Source organism: Athene cunicularia (assembly GCF_003259725.1).
Source record: "Athene cunicularia isolate RWA chromosome 4 unlocalized genomic scaffold, athCun1 chr4_part2, whole genome shotgun sequence".
In the NCBI taxonomy this organism is placed as follows: Eukaryota; Metazoa; Chordata; class Aves; order Strigiformes; family Strigidae; genus Athene; species Athene cunicularia.
This window is the reverse complement of record NW_020799099.1, coordinates 15,903,498-15,917,956: the sequence shown is the minus strand read 5'-3', so window position 1 is coordinate 15,917,956 and position 14,459 is coordinate 15,903,498. Positions and strand designations below refer to the sequence as shown.

Sequence of the window (14,459 nt, the reverse complement as noted above, 5' to 3'; positions counted from 1 at the left end):
ATCTATTTCTACTGCTGTATATGAGCCCAAACTCTCAGGCTAAGCCTAATCTCATTTTCATTTAGACAGGTATAACTAATTAGTTGGACATGATGACAGTAGTCGGGAGGAAATGCGTGGTGTGCATATGAAAAAAACCTACAAATGTCTTAAACTCACTTAGGAAGAATTTTTTCAAAGGATAAATAAACCTGTTATATATTCTCTTTCAGTACTTGTCCTTCTTTACCAAAGCCTAACAAACTGTTCAATTCCCTTCAAAAATACATTTCCTTCTTAACTTAGAGTACCTCTCAACATGTCAACACCCACCGACATCAGTAATACCTAGGGCAGAACATGGGCAATGCAGTAGCTCTTTCCACTGTTCACATGTTAGTGAAGACCCTTCAGAAGAAACAAAAACATTAATCCAAATCTTTAGATGCAAATTGATATCTGGGTCCCTTTAAATGAAAGATCACAGAGCGCATACCCCCATGAATTTCTCCCAACTTCTAACTCATATTCTGATTTCTATATAAGTAATCACAGTTTTACATAATGATTAAAGAAACTAAGACGCACAAAATTTATTGAAGGAATTTCATAACATACACTGAAACAATGGTCTGACGAAGTCCTGAAAAAGTGTGGACATGCACACACAAACATACAAAACAAAGACAATATCGCTCCGTAACTGCCTAGAAAATAAAAATGTGAGTGACTGTACCAGTTCTTTGCTCATAAACTAATTGTTAACATCTGACAGCAGAATCTGACCTGCAACTCATAACTCAAAATCTGACTAGCATTTGCATATTCAAACTGAGCCATACAATCCTTCAGCAGGATCAAAAGCTTACAAAGGAGCTGAGGGAGGATAAAACACTCCACAAGATCATTCTATAGAGTGTGAACAGCTGATGGCCTGGATACCACCACTTGGTTTCTCTCAGGAGCAGGAACTTTACTGCACAGTATATCTCAAGGTGATGAACTATTTCTCCAGCCTTATACTGATTCCATCCTTCATAAGGGTACTTCTTGCCTCCTTCCCCCACTCTCCACACAAGTAGACTAGAGGCATTCCTAAAGGCAAACTGCTGGGAACAAGGAACACGGAAGTTACACCTCAATTTATGGTGATCAGTACAAAAGAAGATTGTCCAGCTCTAAGGATCTGACAGGTAGAAACCACTATGCAGCATTAGTCAACAGGACATATTATGTACCTTGTCCATAGCTTAAAAAACCATCAAAACACATACATGATAACTTGACCTTATCAACCATTCCAGTACTGAATGGCATGTGTTAACTGAGAGGAATATTTAACACGTTTTGGAATGCAGATGGCTATCCAAACTACCAAAACCAAAAGGGAAACTCAGCAGAACTTAAAATACATTTTCTTTAGACAACCTCTTTCCCATCCTTCCTGCTGTCAGATACTCAAGCCTTTCCTAAGGTCTAGGATTCTCCATACCATCACAGTGTTCTCTAGAAAATGATAAACAAATCTCTTGCATACAGTGCTGCCATGCAAACCAGCTCAAAACTATGGCCTATGTCCTGCTGGCTATTTTTTTCAGTCCTTGACAAAAAGCAGAAAACTAAAAGTTAAAATGGTTCCCACCAGCTCTGTTGACAGCGCAAGCTAGTAATAGCCTGTCTAACCATGAATCAGAATCTCTGTCATCAGAAAATAAAAATACTTCAGTCACATAGCCTGAAGCTTGACGGTGAAAAAGACACACGCATACATTTGTCACCAGAATTGCTATGGTAACCCTTTATCATGCACACAACACTGGAAAATTTCAGACTGAAATAACATCACTTCCACAGACATTTCACATATAGGAGAATAAGAATCTCATGAAAACAAGTATCAATCATTAGGATTTTGTCCATTTCTAATGCAAATTTGAATGGCTGCCAAAGCGAAGGGAGAAGCATCTGTGGGGCTGCTGTATCTCAAAGTCCCACACAGAGAGTGATCATGTACGCTGACATGAGAGAGAAAGTATGTTGCACTAGAGATCCGCCAGGGAGAGGATATTGCCACAAAGAAGAAAAAGGCTGACTGACTGAGATGAAGTCACACTGAAACACCACCCCACCCCACATTTATATTTGTTAACAAGTTTTAGTTCAGCAGGATTTTGTAAAGGATCATTTTGTCTTCCTTCACCATAATACTAAATGCACTGTTTTCTAATGTTTATATGAACTTTACTTCTAAACAACAAAAAAACGTTAAAAATAACAAGCTTTCTCTCTTTACCCAGATAGAACATTCATCATGGAATTAACTTTAGACTAGAAGCTAAAGTCTGTTCTTTGACAAACATGAATACTTTCATTATTTTAAACAGGAGATGTATGGGCAGACTTTGGTTGTATAGATTTATTGGGAAAATAAACCTTTCTGGTACAAGCTAATCTAAGTACATATTTACCTTCTAAACAAGAAAAGGCAGGTATTATTTTGGGTCACTCAAAAGCCAGAATTTAATTTTCAGCAAAAATATTAAAGATTTTTATTACCTGCTCTTCTACAGAGAAACTAGTATTTGAAACAGCTTTTCTTTTAACAGAAAACCAAAATCATAAGAAGGTATTTTATTGTTTTAAAGCTTATGCTAAAAATTATCTAGCTATTTATTATGGTCTTTACCTTTCAGAGCTACAATAGAACCATGACGTTTTTCTGAAAAAAATGCTTGTGGGTTCTAATAAATCTTCTTTTTACTTAAAACGGGAAAATATGAAGGAAAATTATCTTTTGCAGTGTATTTTTGAAGAAAAAAAGCAGTAAAAATTCAAAGATAAAAAGATAGATGTAACCGATCTGTTATGAATCTATACTTGTACCCTGTAATTATATATGTGTTGAATTTAAGTGTATACTTACTGAAAATCATAGCAAAAAAAAAAAAGAATATGTGTTAATAAAACACTCAGCATAAAAAGGATGAGAATTTATCTTTGATCTTAGCGTGGACTTACATGGCCATGACAGAAAAAAACTTTCTTTTGTCAACATAGAAATTCTGGTCTTTGAAGTCAGGAAGCCTTTATTTACTAACCAACCTGACCAATAATTTTCATTTTGGATTTCTCATGGACACAGTTGAGACCGGGAAAATTACTGACAATCTTGGATGGCTGAAATTTCTGCAGTTTTTTAAATGAGAGATGAGGGGGGTTGACTTATTTTACCAGTATGTGAACAGATTCTGTTTTCTATCGATACTTTAAAAATAATTTCACAAAGTCGTGGGATTTTCAACCACAGCTTTCAACATTTTTAAAATGCGGTCTAATGAAGTTAGCTGCATCTGGGTTTCAGTTTAAGAGGAAATACATCTAAATGTACAGCCTACATGTAGTTGCCCAAGACATGTAGATGTCAACATAGGCTGGAAAGCAATTTCGCAGAATGGATATTTGATTCAGTAGCTGTCTATAATCAGAATCTGTAATTAAGAGGCATGAATGTGTACAACTGGTGTCATGTGAGAGGTTCCCTATGTTTCCAAGACAGCTGCCCATGACTGACAGATACAACAATGGTCCAAGACAGACGCCTGCTTTTGTACACACAACAGCCAGAGGCTAGGTGGGAGACCCTGGATCATCTCATGCAGCAACAAACGCCTGTATGTAAGCAATGTAATTGAGCCCTGGGAGTTTACAGTGAACTGAAGAAGTTTCTAGGTGCACTGAGCATTGACTCAACCTTCACTGACTACAAGGAGTGCTCAGACACCTCACATATCAACACCTATGCACAAGCTTCTAGATTTAGGAATCTTGATCTAAAGCTGAATCCTAGTTTGACTGTCTCGTGCCGTTATGACTTCTTGACCAGTGCCCTTGCTGGAATTATTCCTCTACTCAATCAGCCATTCAGAATGACTGAGTACATACATATACTCCTGCCACAATAAGAGCATCCTGAGCTGAAAATGAGGAAAATGAAGTATTAAGAATAATGGTAAGCGTTGCTTAGAACAACGGCAATGGCATAGAGATGAGCATTTCCAGTGGGAGGAACTACTGAAGTTACGATGGAAGAATTCTTATTCTAAGTCTTGTGGGTCCCAGTACCTTGTACCGGTTTCCTGTATATTCATTCAGGGCATAAAGGGAATCAGAGGGAAGGATGTTTAGAGGATTCTTCTTGTGGTTTGAACTCCACTTCTCTTACAATCATGACAAGGTTTTTCTGTTTTTCTGACCTTAAAACAGCACCGAATGCTGCTATCTCCATTGCGGTTCTTTGCCTACAGCTACCTCAGAGTATTTTATGTAGAGAGATGAGATCTGAAGACTGAGAAGTTGCTTACAAGCATTAAGCAAGAGACACTCTCCAAGCAACTGAAATGTGGGAGGTGGGGGTCCAAACCCAGAGGGAAAAGACACGGGTGGCAGCACAAGTCAACATCAGCTAGAGGGCAGCCCAACAGCCTCAAGCTGAAGTCCTCAGGTCCTTAACTCAGGCCTCAAGTTGAGGCCTCAGGTCCTCAGCAGAGCTTGTTCAGAGCAAGTGCCACACAGAATTACACTCTCTCTCTTCACTGACCCCAAGCAGCACAGAGGCTGAAGATGCCTTTCTGTGTAGGCCACACATCGAGAGCCTACTGTGAGAGGTAAGCGCCGAGGGGCACGGTCATTTCCAGTATCATACGGACTACTTATATAATACTGCTAAATGAAGCCTAGCACTGCAAGGATACTAGGCGTTCAAACTGAGTGGATAAGGGTTTGTAACACAAACTGTCTTTTAACAGAAAGCAATGATTAGAAACAAAATAATCTGAGGAAAATGGTTGCTTCCTGTAAAGAAGATCTTAACCTGAAAGAATTCAGTCAATAAGGCTGTAAAGCTTTCACCTTCAATTATCACTCTGAAATATAAAAGGCCCTCACAGAAATCTGGGTTCAGGCAATTCGCTTGTGCAAAGAGGGTCCCACCAACCAGAGTTTACTCCCCATAATGGATCTTGTGTATGCAGAAAGGTAGAGTTTTTCAACTGGCTTCCCTAACTTTGGCTTTGGTATCAGCTTTTTTTAAAATCTTAGTTCCTTGCTCTTCCACATTTCTATACCGCTCTTTAACTCAATAATTTACATTTCATTTTTGCTATACCTATTGTTTCCTTTCTGCTGGTCTATTTCTACCTTAGAACTGAAGTTAGAACCCTACATTTCCACGTCTTCAACTACAGCTCACAAGACAAAGTTCTACTATTCTTAAATAAAGCAGAACTAATCCAAAGCAGTATATATAATTAACTAAAATACCTAGCAGCGCAATATTTAAAATAACTGAGGGGTGCCTGGATTATAGCAACATTATTAGCATGTGATTAATAAGCAGTTGAAGTATTACATTTGCTACACATTTGCTAAGTTATTTTATCTTGCTTTAAAGTTAGGTGGCAAAGTTTCAAGCCATAGTTAGGAGATTTGCTTTATTCAGTATTACATTGTTAACCCTACCATCTGGTCAAACAGCTGAGGGAATTCAGACAACCATATGGGGGGCCCATGTTTCTCTTGGGAAATATTTGCCTTACTGAATTATGCAATGGTTACCAGTTTCTAGCTTATTACAGTAGGATTTAAAAAATCATCAAAATACTCTGTAGATAACCTGAGTTTGGTGGGCCCTGTATTTAGCTTTAATTTATGTAGGAAAATAAGATGGCACTTACTTGAGGACCAGGCTGACCCTGAAAAACAAGAAAAAGATAAGGTCATGGAAAGTTATGACAAGGATTAAATCCTTAAATAGTAGCAAATAGTTACAGTATTCTCTAATAAGAAGACAACAAAATATCCAGTAACTGTATTGAAGTCAGATTATGGACTCTTAAGTCTATTGAATTTGAATGTTTTAATTCAAACTGATGAACTTTCTTGCAGTTAGCTGATTCCAGAAATAAATTACAATCACACATCACTGAACCTACATTTGAGAAAATTCAATTTTAAATAGACAGAAAAATTTAGAAATTATAGGAAGGAATAATTTAATCATTCTCAAGTGGGAAAGAATCTACGGACACTGAGCTGATTTAAAAGTAGGTACAGGTGTTTTTTCTCTATTATGGCTCACCCCCATGTTTAAAGGAGGTGCTAATTACTGCCTATTGAATTAATAAAATCTAAAACCAGAATAATCACATTGCTAGACAAACAATAGTCTTTTTGCTATTGCTGCAAACACCACAGTTTTAAGCAAGTATAAATCAATATATAAACCAGCAAGTCAGCAGCAGATGAACCTTATCAGTCAGCCCAAGAGGTAGGTGATACATCTCCTCTCCCTTATTTATCAACATCACCTTTGGACCACTCCTGGACAAATGGAGAGGCACCCTTTGAACACGGAGTTGTATGTATCTCTTGTTGCTGCAAGCCCTTACAGAGCAGACTTTCTATCACTGAGGTCTCTAGCCTAGGAAAGCCAGTGAAAGACATCAGTTATTCTAGCCCACTCGTTACAAATTATTTGCATGAAGCAGAATTGTATTACAAAACAGTGTAAGTGCTGTGACTCTGAACTACAGCCACCCAGACAATCAGCTCGCACGGTAAGGCAGAGACAAATATTTGTATTTCTCCCTATAAAGAGAGGAATTCTTAAAACTCCTAGGGTTCGCTTAGCTTCTAGTGTTTTACAACATCTCAATAATATTTCAGATGCATTGAAACTACATTTCCTTTTGTTGAAATATACTGAGCATAGAGACTGTTTATAAACCCTCTTCACTTTAGCAAGAAGGTACTTCTGCACAGCGTAGAGTTGAAACTTTTCCGCCTGAACATCAGGAAACACTTTTTACTGTGAGGGTAACCAAACTCTGGCACAGGTTGCCCAGGGAAATTGTGGAGTCTCCATCCTTGGAGATATTCAAAAGCCATCTAGACATGATACTGGGCAGCCTGCTCTAGATGCCTCTTCTTGAGCAGAGAGGTTAGACCAGAAGACCACCAGAGGTCCCTTCCATCTTCAGCTATTGTGTGATTCTGTGTGATTTTAAAGTGGGGGTATGAGGTATGTGAAAAAAGCACTGGGAACTATTATCTACAAGAAAAGCAGCTGAAGAAAAATGCTGTAACTAAGACCTTTCATGTTAAATTAAAACCCAGAAAAACATATTTTAATTCACATGCAAGTTTTTAAAGATCTTTTAAAAAATGTATGAAATATTAGAAATAAAGTTACAGAGGAACCATGGTAAAAACCAGAATTATTGTGGCTATCTAATCCTTACACTGAAGGCAGCTTAAAGCATTCCTTGTTGTGGATGCTGCAGTTTTGTTCCCTACAACAGCACTGCACTATAGAGGTTTTCAGACAAAAAAAAAAAAAAAAATGAAGTAAAGTTTTCCAAATCGGCCATTTCTATGAAGTTACACATCACACTGGGTTAATGAATAGAATGGGGATTCCTCAGCACTCAGCCTTTACCTCAATCTTCCCATCACAGCAGGTTTTAAGCTATTATATGCTATACCTGATCCTAAAATCACCGGGATTTGCTTACTGATGCAGTACTGGGCATCTTGTACAATAAATTTGTATAAATTAACTGAACCAAGACCTATGCATGCAAACTTTTATATACAAACTCACAATATCTTTGTTTCACAAGTATATCTAAAGTTACAATAAATTTTGACGAAATCTTTAGACTGTTTCCGAGACATATATATTAAAAAGAGACTCAAATGAAAGACTGAAATTAGCAAAATGTTTCAAAATGTTGATTTAAAGCAGTAGAAAGCAAATAAAAAGAATATATATATTTAAAAAAAATATTTGAAAACTGACACTTCTTTCTTCAATCTAATTTAGACATACACGCTACTAAGTGTCCACATGGCATATGCTGTATGTATAAGGGACATACACACATAACACAAACATACCCTGAACTGAATGTCAGGGATGGAACCATGCTCCCTTGAAAGTGTTTTCTACTCTCAACAGCATTATCAGTTTGCCTTTTTGTTATTGTGCATTTATAATTAGTCTTTTATCATGTCTGCAATACAGAGAGAGGAAAGCTGGAAACAGAATTTTTATAGGTCAATTGTTTTTCATGGCAACACAAAACTAAGAGATAACGGGGAATGTAACAGTTGCATTACTCTCAGTTTATATACACTGTCAATATTGCAATTATCTTGAATTTAACTGTAAATGCAGATGCTGAATACAGAAGTACTGAGCAGGATGTTTTTATCCTGTTGGCTATGAGCTACTTGAACATGGAAGGAACTTTGCATTAGTGAAGGTAATTATCTTCTGTTTTGTCAGTTGTTCCCAATCCTTCCATATTTTTGTATGCTCCTAGATACTCTTTGTCCTACTAACTATCACAGTTACAGTACAATTTTCTCTTCTCACTAATGATTCAGTAGGTGACACTAACCAGAGGATGCAGCAAGCACTGTATTATGGAACTCATCGGCTCTGCTTACAAAGGTAGAAAGAGGCATCACAATACTGACCATTTTTATTGTAAAGGGCTGTTGTCACACAACAACAATTCAAAGCATGGTAGACAAAAAGGGGCTGTTCATTTTGCCTTCTCCCATTTTTTTATGTTTTGAAAGGGTCAGCAAAAAAGCTCTTTGAGATTTTTTTGGTGTTCATTTAAAAACCCTCTAACATGAATATAATCTGATATTATAACTCATTTGAGCAAACTCAGTCTCAATTAATATGCTTTTATTCCCCAAAAGGCTTCAGGATTGCTGAAATCACTCCAGCTCATTGCTGCGTAAATTGTGCCCAATACGTGTTACTTGTAGATTAAAATGTTTTAGCTGGAAATATTTCTCTATGTTTTAGAGAACAAACAGGGTGAAAATACTCTTCAAGACTGAAAACTCAGCATTACTCTCATTTTTTCTCTTTATTCAAATGTATTACATACTCTAAAATTGATTCATTGCTTGTAGCTACTGACTGCTGTTCTCTGCACGCATTTACAGATCAGTCCCAACCCCAGTAACTGATCAGGTGTATTTTAGTGGCTGCTGCTTTGAAACTCTGGATCATTGCTCATGTACTTGATTTCCCCTTACTGATTGCTTTATTTTATTTTATTTTATTTTATTTTATTTTATTTTATTTTATTTTATTTTATTTTATTTTATTTTATTTTATTTTATTTTATTTTTAAAATCTGCATTACTACAGTGGATATAGTTCCATAATATGTCACAATTTCAGCAAAATCTTCAGAACAATTTTCCCTTCAATATTTACTATTTACTGACTTAGTACATTATTTTGCAGGAAAGGGGTTAAGTTTAGCAGCCTATTCCAATTACCATGATGGAAGGTCTTCTATGTTTGAGAGTTAATGCTTTCCTAGCAATTTAACCTAGTATGAGCCACTGATGTTTAAGCAATACTAAAAGAAAAAAACCCACATATATGATGTAGCCAGGTCTAGCTGAAGTCAACAGGTAAACTATCTATAGTCTATGAGGAGATTAAAGAAAAAGCCTATTGACTGGAAGCTGCAAACATTGCAGAAAAGTAACAGTAGAAAGAGACCTCAAGGAGCACAGGGAAGAGTCTTAAGAGAAGAAAATGGAAGCTGACACTGCAAATTAACAAGTTGAGCTTACAAAGGAAACAGGACTTGTAGCAAATTAAAAGGCAGAAAAGGAGATATGTATTCAGGGTATCAGAGAAAAGGTCTATCCTGGAAAAGGAGAGAGAGGGAGCAAAAGTAATAGCATGAGAAAGGGCAGGAACTGGATTTTCACAGTTCTTGCATGATTTTAATCTTTAAAAAGCTGGGAACGTAAACTTCCAGGCTCATGCATCCTAAATATATGGATATACAAATATATACAGAAACCCAAATGTATTTATAAATGCATTGTATAAAATTAAAGGTTATTTCTAACAATTCAAGTAGCATCTCCCTAAAGAATATCTGGGACAGCATACAAATGCATCTAAAATGATACATGAGAGCTGTTCAGATCTAATCAGCCAACAAAATCCAGACAGAGAAATTAAAACACAAAAATTAAGAACCTGTGGAAAAAGGAAGCCAGCAAGAGTCACAGATACATGGTCAGAAATAATATACTGCTGTTCGAAAGGCACCACCGAACTACCCTTGTGGAGCATTCTCTGGATAGAGCATCTGAGTAGGAACATCTGTCTTCCAATGTAATACAGGTAAAAAATTATAAGGAAGAAGGAATAGCGTGGCTGACCTCTATTTCCTTGGAACGACACAAAGGGCTGAAGTGGCTTTATGGCACTCTATTAAAAATCTATGATACTGAGGTTGAAACAAATTATGCTGAAAGAAGCCAATATGTGATTAACTTGTATTTCAGCATGAGTAATTAAAAAAGAGGGAATATGTGCAAGACCTAAATTATACTGGTTTTGAACAAATCACCTACCAGCTTTCCATCCATACCAATCGGACCCTGGGATAATCAAAAGTCAAAACAAAATGGAACAGTTAAATCAGAGGAACACTGGAGATGAGGAAAAATATAGATTTGGGGAATACTGCAGGCTTTAGAAGATGAATAATTCTACGTCAGCAGTTAAATGCAATACCTTAAAGATATTTTGCAAACGAAGGCACAGAAAAGAAAAAAAAAAAAAAAAAGATGACCTAAAACAGAATTAATAAAAACAGCATGGTGGGAAGTAGCCAGGCAATAGCTGGTGTTTAACAAATGAGAGGTTCAACATGCAATGAAGGAATTATTAGTTTGACAAATCACAGCGGCACAACATAAAACATATGAAATAACGCATCTGGCTTGTGTATTTTTCTTTAAGTAACAGAAAAAATTTACTGAATAGCTATTTACTGAATGCTCTTATCACACGATTGCAAGATTAAATGAGCAAACACTTAAAATCTTGTAACTGTAATCTGTATCTAAGTTAACATTATAATAATGATGGTTAAGAAAGTTCAGCTCATTAAGTTCACTGAGGTACCTATGATTTCCACCTATACTTTGGCCAAGAAGTCCTGTGCTTTATTCTGCTTTCATTTTTTTTTCCTTGGGAAACATGGAATTATCCTCACTGGTACTTTATAAGTTACTTATCTCCTTCAGAGTCCAGAGGTTGATTCCAGTTACATGGATGCAAATTCTAGAAAAGATTTAATGTGGATGTAGGCTATTGTAACTCAGTGACTGGTTCTGTATCAACTGCATGTTTAGGTGATCAGAGGAGAGAGAAGAGGGCTAAAGAACATTGGATTAATTTTAAAGTTGACGTGTAATTGCTTTGTCTTCTGACGAACAGACAAGTCACTTTTCATTCACAATGGAATAAAAGCAGGTAGAGAATTTGCTTCTGCAATTAAATTCCAATTTTAGGCTGAAAATGTGACCTCTCAGGTTTTTCACCCATGCAAAAGGGACACTAGTTTACATCTGCTGGAGAGAGGTTTTCTCTTAAATGCTGGCCTGCAGCCAGACTTTTCCCCTGGAGCTTCACAGTCACTCTCTTAAGACTGCCTTCCCTAAGCCTACAGCCCCTTAGGACTGACTGCTCACACTGCTTGATACAGGTCACCGTTGCTGAGATGACAGCACATAACATATTTGCTGCTTTTATGTTGATCCATTTAATCTTTACTGCTTTTTGCCCACTCTCTGAGCACTGCTTCAGCTTGTGAGCAAAACTCAAAAGTGTAACAGTTTAGTCTAAATCAGGTCTGCAGGGGTCCTGCTGACCACTCAGGAGCGCATATTCTTGCCTTCTGCACCACTACTAATAGGAATTAGAGCAACATGGGAATGAATCTATTCAACCAGCTATCAAGAAAGTAATAAACACTATGAAAAAGTGATGCCATATCAGTCTAGTGAGTTCCCTAGCTCTCTGTCCTCTCCCAGCCTATATCATGGACTCTGCCAAAAATTCCAGACATACTTAGTAAGAAAGAAGACATCAGTTGGATGTACATATTGTGAAACTCATGATTTTTGGTACATTACTGGCGTTCTAAGGAGCCTGTGCACTAATCTACTTGTCAGATCCAATAACAAGTTACTGTGATTGGGAAGCCCTACAGGAATAAAACCCCTTAACTCTCTTTCCCTCCAGCTCTTACTGTGGCTTTCTGTCACATCATGAGTAGTTGACATGCTTAGAGCATAAAGAGGGTCACCAGCATCTTGGTTATCTGCGTGACCATTACCTTCTTTATGTGCTGATGTGCTGGGAAAGTTTGTGACTGCTGGGATGACCTACGATATCTTTCAAATTCTGTCTCTAAAGAGTTCTTCCCTGGTATCCAATAAAGCAACCAACACTCACCAGTGCATTAACAGGACAGCTTTTATCATTACGCTTCCTCAGTGACTCTTGATCCCATGTGTGCAGCACACATACAGCACTTGTTATCTTTCTCACAGTTATTTAGCAAATTTCTAAATGTGGTACTATAGGCCCCCAAATCATGGCAAGTCTGCAAAATGAGTAGCCTTCCGAGATTTTTTTAGCACTGTACTACAGTATATTTATCTAGTAATATTTACACACACAGTCTGTTGCAGGTGCAAAAACGAAGGCTGAGCTGAACCCCGGCTATGAATACATTTACTTCTAGAAAGCAAACTACAGGTATTACCAGTTAAAACACTCAACAGTAAGGTCATGGTAAGTATACAAATTTCCCCAGAGGGCTGTGTGGGCCAGCAGCTAAATTTAACCATTTGGTCTGCTGCAAGCTTAGCCCAAAAGATTTAATTATTCTTGTGATGAATGAATACAGAAAAGAATTATGCAAGTATCTGTAGAAGGAAAATTCATTACAGGGTCAAACTGTGGACTTAGAGGGATCAGCCAACAGCTCTTGCAGCTGTAGCAGTGTATTTTGCATATAAGCACTGCTCTCAGGGAATGTTTCTTTACCATAGGAGAAAAAAATACTATTTGTGCTCCCTTACAATGATAGGTATTTTAACTAGGCATTTTTTTGCCTGCTATTTATCCATGATACATAGCTCCTGCACTTCAATTAAAGGACTGTATGTAGCATCTTGAAGAGTCTCAGTGAAGAAGAATCACAAATTCCCAGTAGACTGAGGAGAAGCACCTGCTCACAACTTAAAATAATAGGAATTTCCCCCATGATTACATTTGTATCAGGACTACTTGGTCTGAAGTCTGGGAAAGTCTTCTGGGATTTGCTTTATAGAGTAGAAGAAAGAGAAATTTGCTTGAGACATACTGCCCTACAGGAGAAAAAAAAAATCTTTGAAGATAAGAGGTCATTACTGTGAAAATGAATAGTATTCTTTCATTATAAAAATACAAAATATTTGACAGCAAAGCATGGTAATGTCCTCCTTTGCTTAATTGCTTCTTTCTAGTGTTGGAAAGAGATAGAAAACACTTTTCAAAAATGGCAGCAATCAGAATTTCCACAACCGATACAGGCTGAGTGAGAAAGATGACCTGAAATAGTACCTAAGGCTGCTTCAGGATGCATTGAGAAAACTCCTGCATATGAAAATGTTTATTGACACTCATTACATGATTGCACTGGAAGTCTCACAGAACACTCAAAGACATTTCCATTCATTTTGAAAGAAAGACTTCAAACTATAGTCAGTCTTGAACTTAAACTTGATTTTCTCTAGAGCTGCGTACTAGTTCAAACTACTTTCTGCTTTGTTCTCTAAATAACTGCTAATACAGATTAGCAAGTAATTTTTTTCAACCAAACCAAATACATGGTCTTCTGTAACACGAACCACATAAAACATTTTAGAAAACTAGACAAGACAACACATCATGAAAGAGAAGTGGATGACTAGGTTTATGTACAGATATGCATACTATCTGTTCACTTAGTGTAGTGTAGATACTACAGATGGTATTGAAAATGTTTCTTATGGACTATGCATTTCCTTTCTAAGTTTCCACCACCATTGTTAAATGTATGCTATTACTAGATATTTACTTACAGTATTACGTACAACTCCTTCAAGATCTTCAAAAGCAAAGTTGAAAGTTGTCTCTACAGTAGATTTCAAATAATAAACAACTATTTACTTAGTTGTGTATTATTTAGCACTACCTACCTATCTAATAACCCTAATATGAACAGAGATGACACATGGGAGGAAGAGGAATACGAGTGCCATTTCAGTCTGTTTTTGTGAAAAGTAGCTTCCACTCCTCAAGAATACTATAAGCATAATGTTTCTCCAAAAAAGATATTTTTAGTCAGATTTTGAACACTACACAAAATAGGTTGTTTTCCGTTTAAGCAGTATCTTTTTACATATGGGTTACTCTGGAGGTGCATATTTTAAGGATTTTAGGGATTATTGTTAGAAATTGAAAATGTAAGCAAACACATCACAAATATTCAGAGTGTTCCTATCAAAAAGATAGCTAGTCTTACTACTTTAGGCAGCTTTAATGC

At 36.9% G+C, this 14,459-nt stretch overlaps 1 protein-coding gene across 2 annotated transcripts in view; it reads right to left on the bottom strand.

Moving 5' to 3' along the window:
- COL25A1 (collagen type XXV alpha 1 chain) overlaps positions 1–14,459 on the bottom strand; it is a 152,697-nt gene that overhangs the window by 122,045 nt on the left and 16,193 nt on the right. For both annotated transcript variants that reach the window (XM_026848061.1, XM_026848062.1), the window contains exons 2-3: positions 10,450–10,476; positions 5,712–5,729 (exon numbers count right to left, since the gene is read on the bottom strand). In XM_026848061.1, the coding sequence (XP_026703862.1) occupies positions 5,712–5,729; positions 10,450–10,464 (33 nt within the window). In that variant the 5' untranslated portion in view covers positions 10,465–10,476. The remainder of the gene's footprint in view (positions 1–5,711; positions 5,730–10,449; positions 10,477–14,459) is intronic.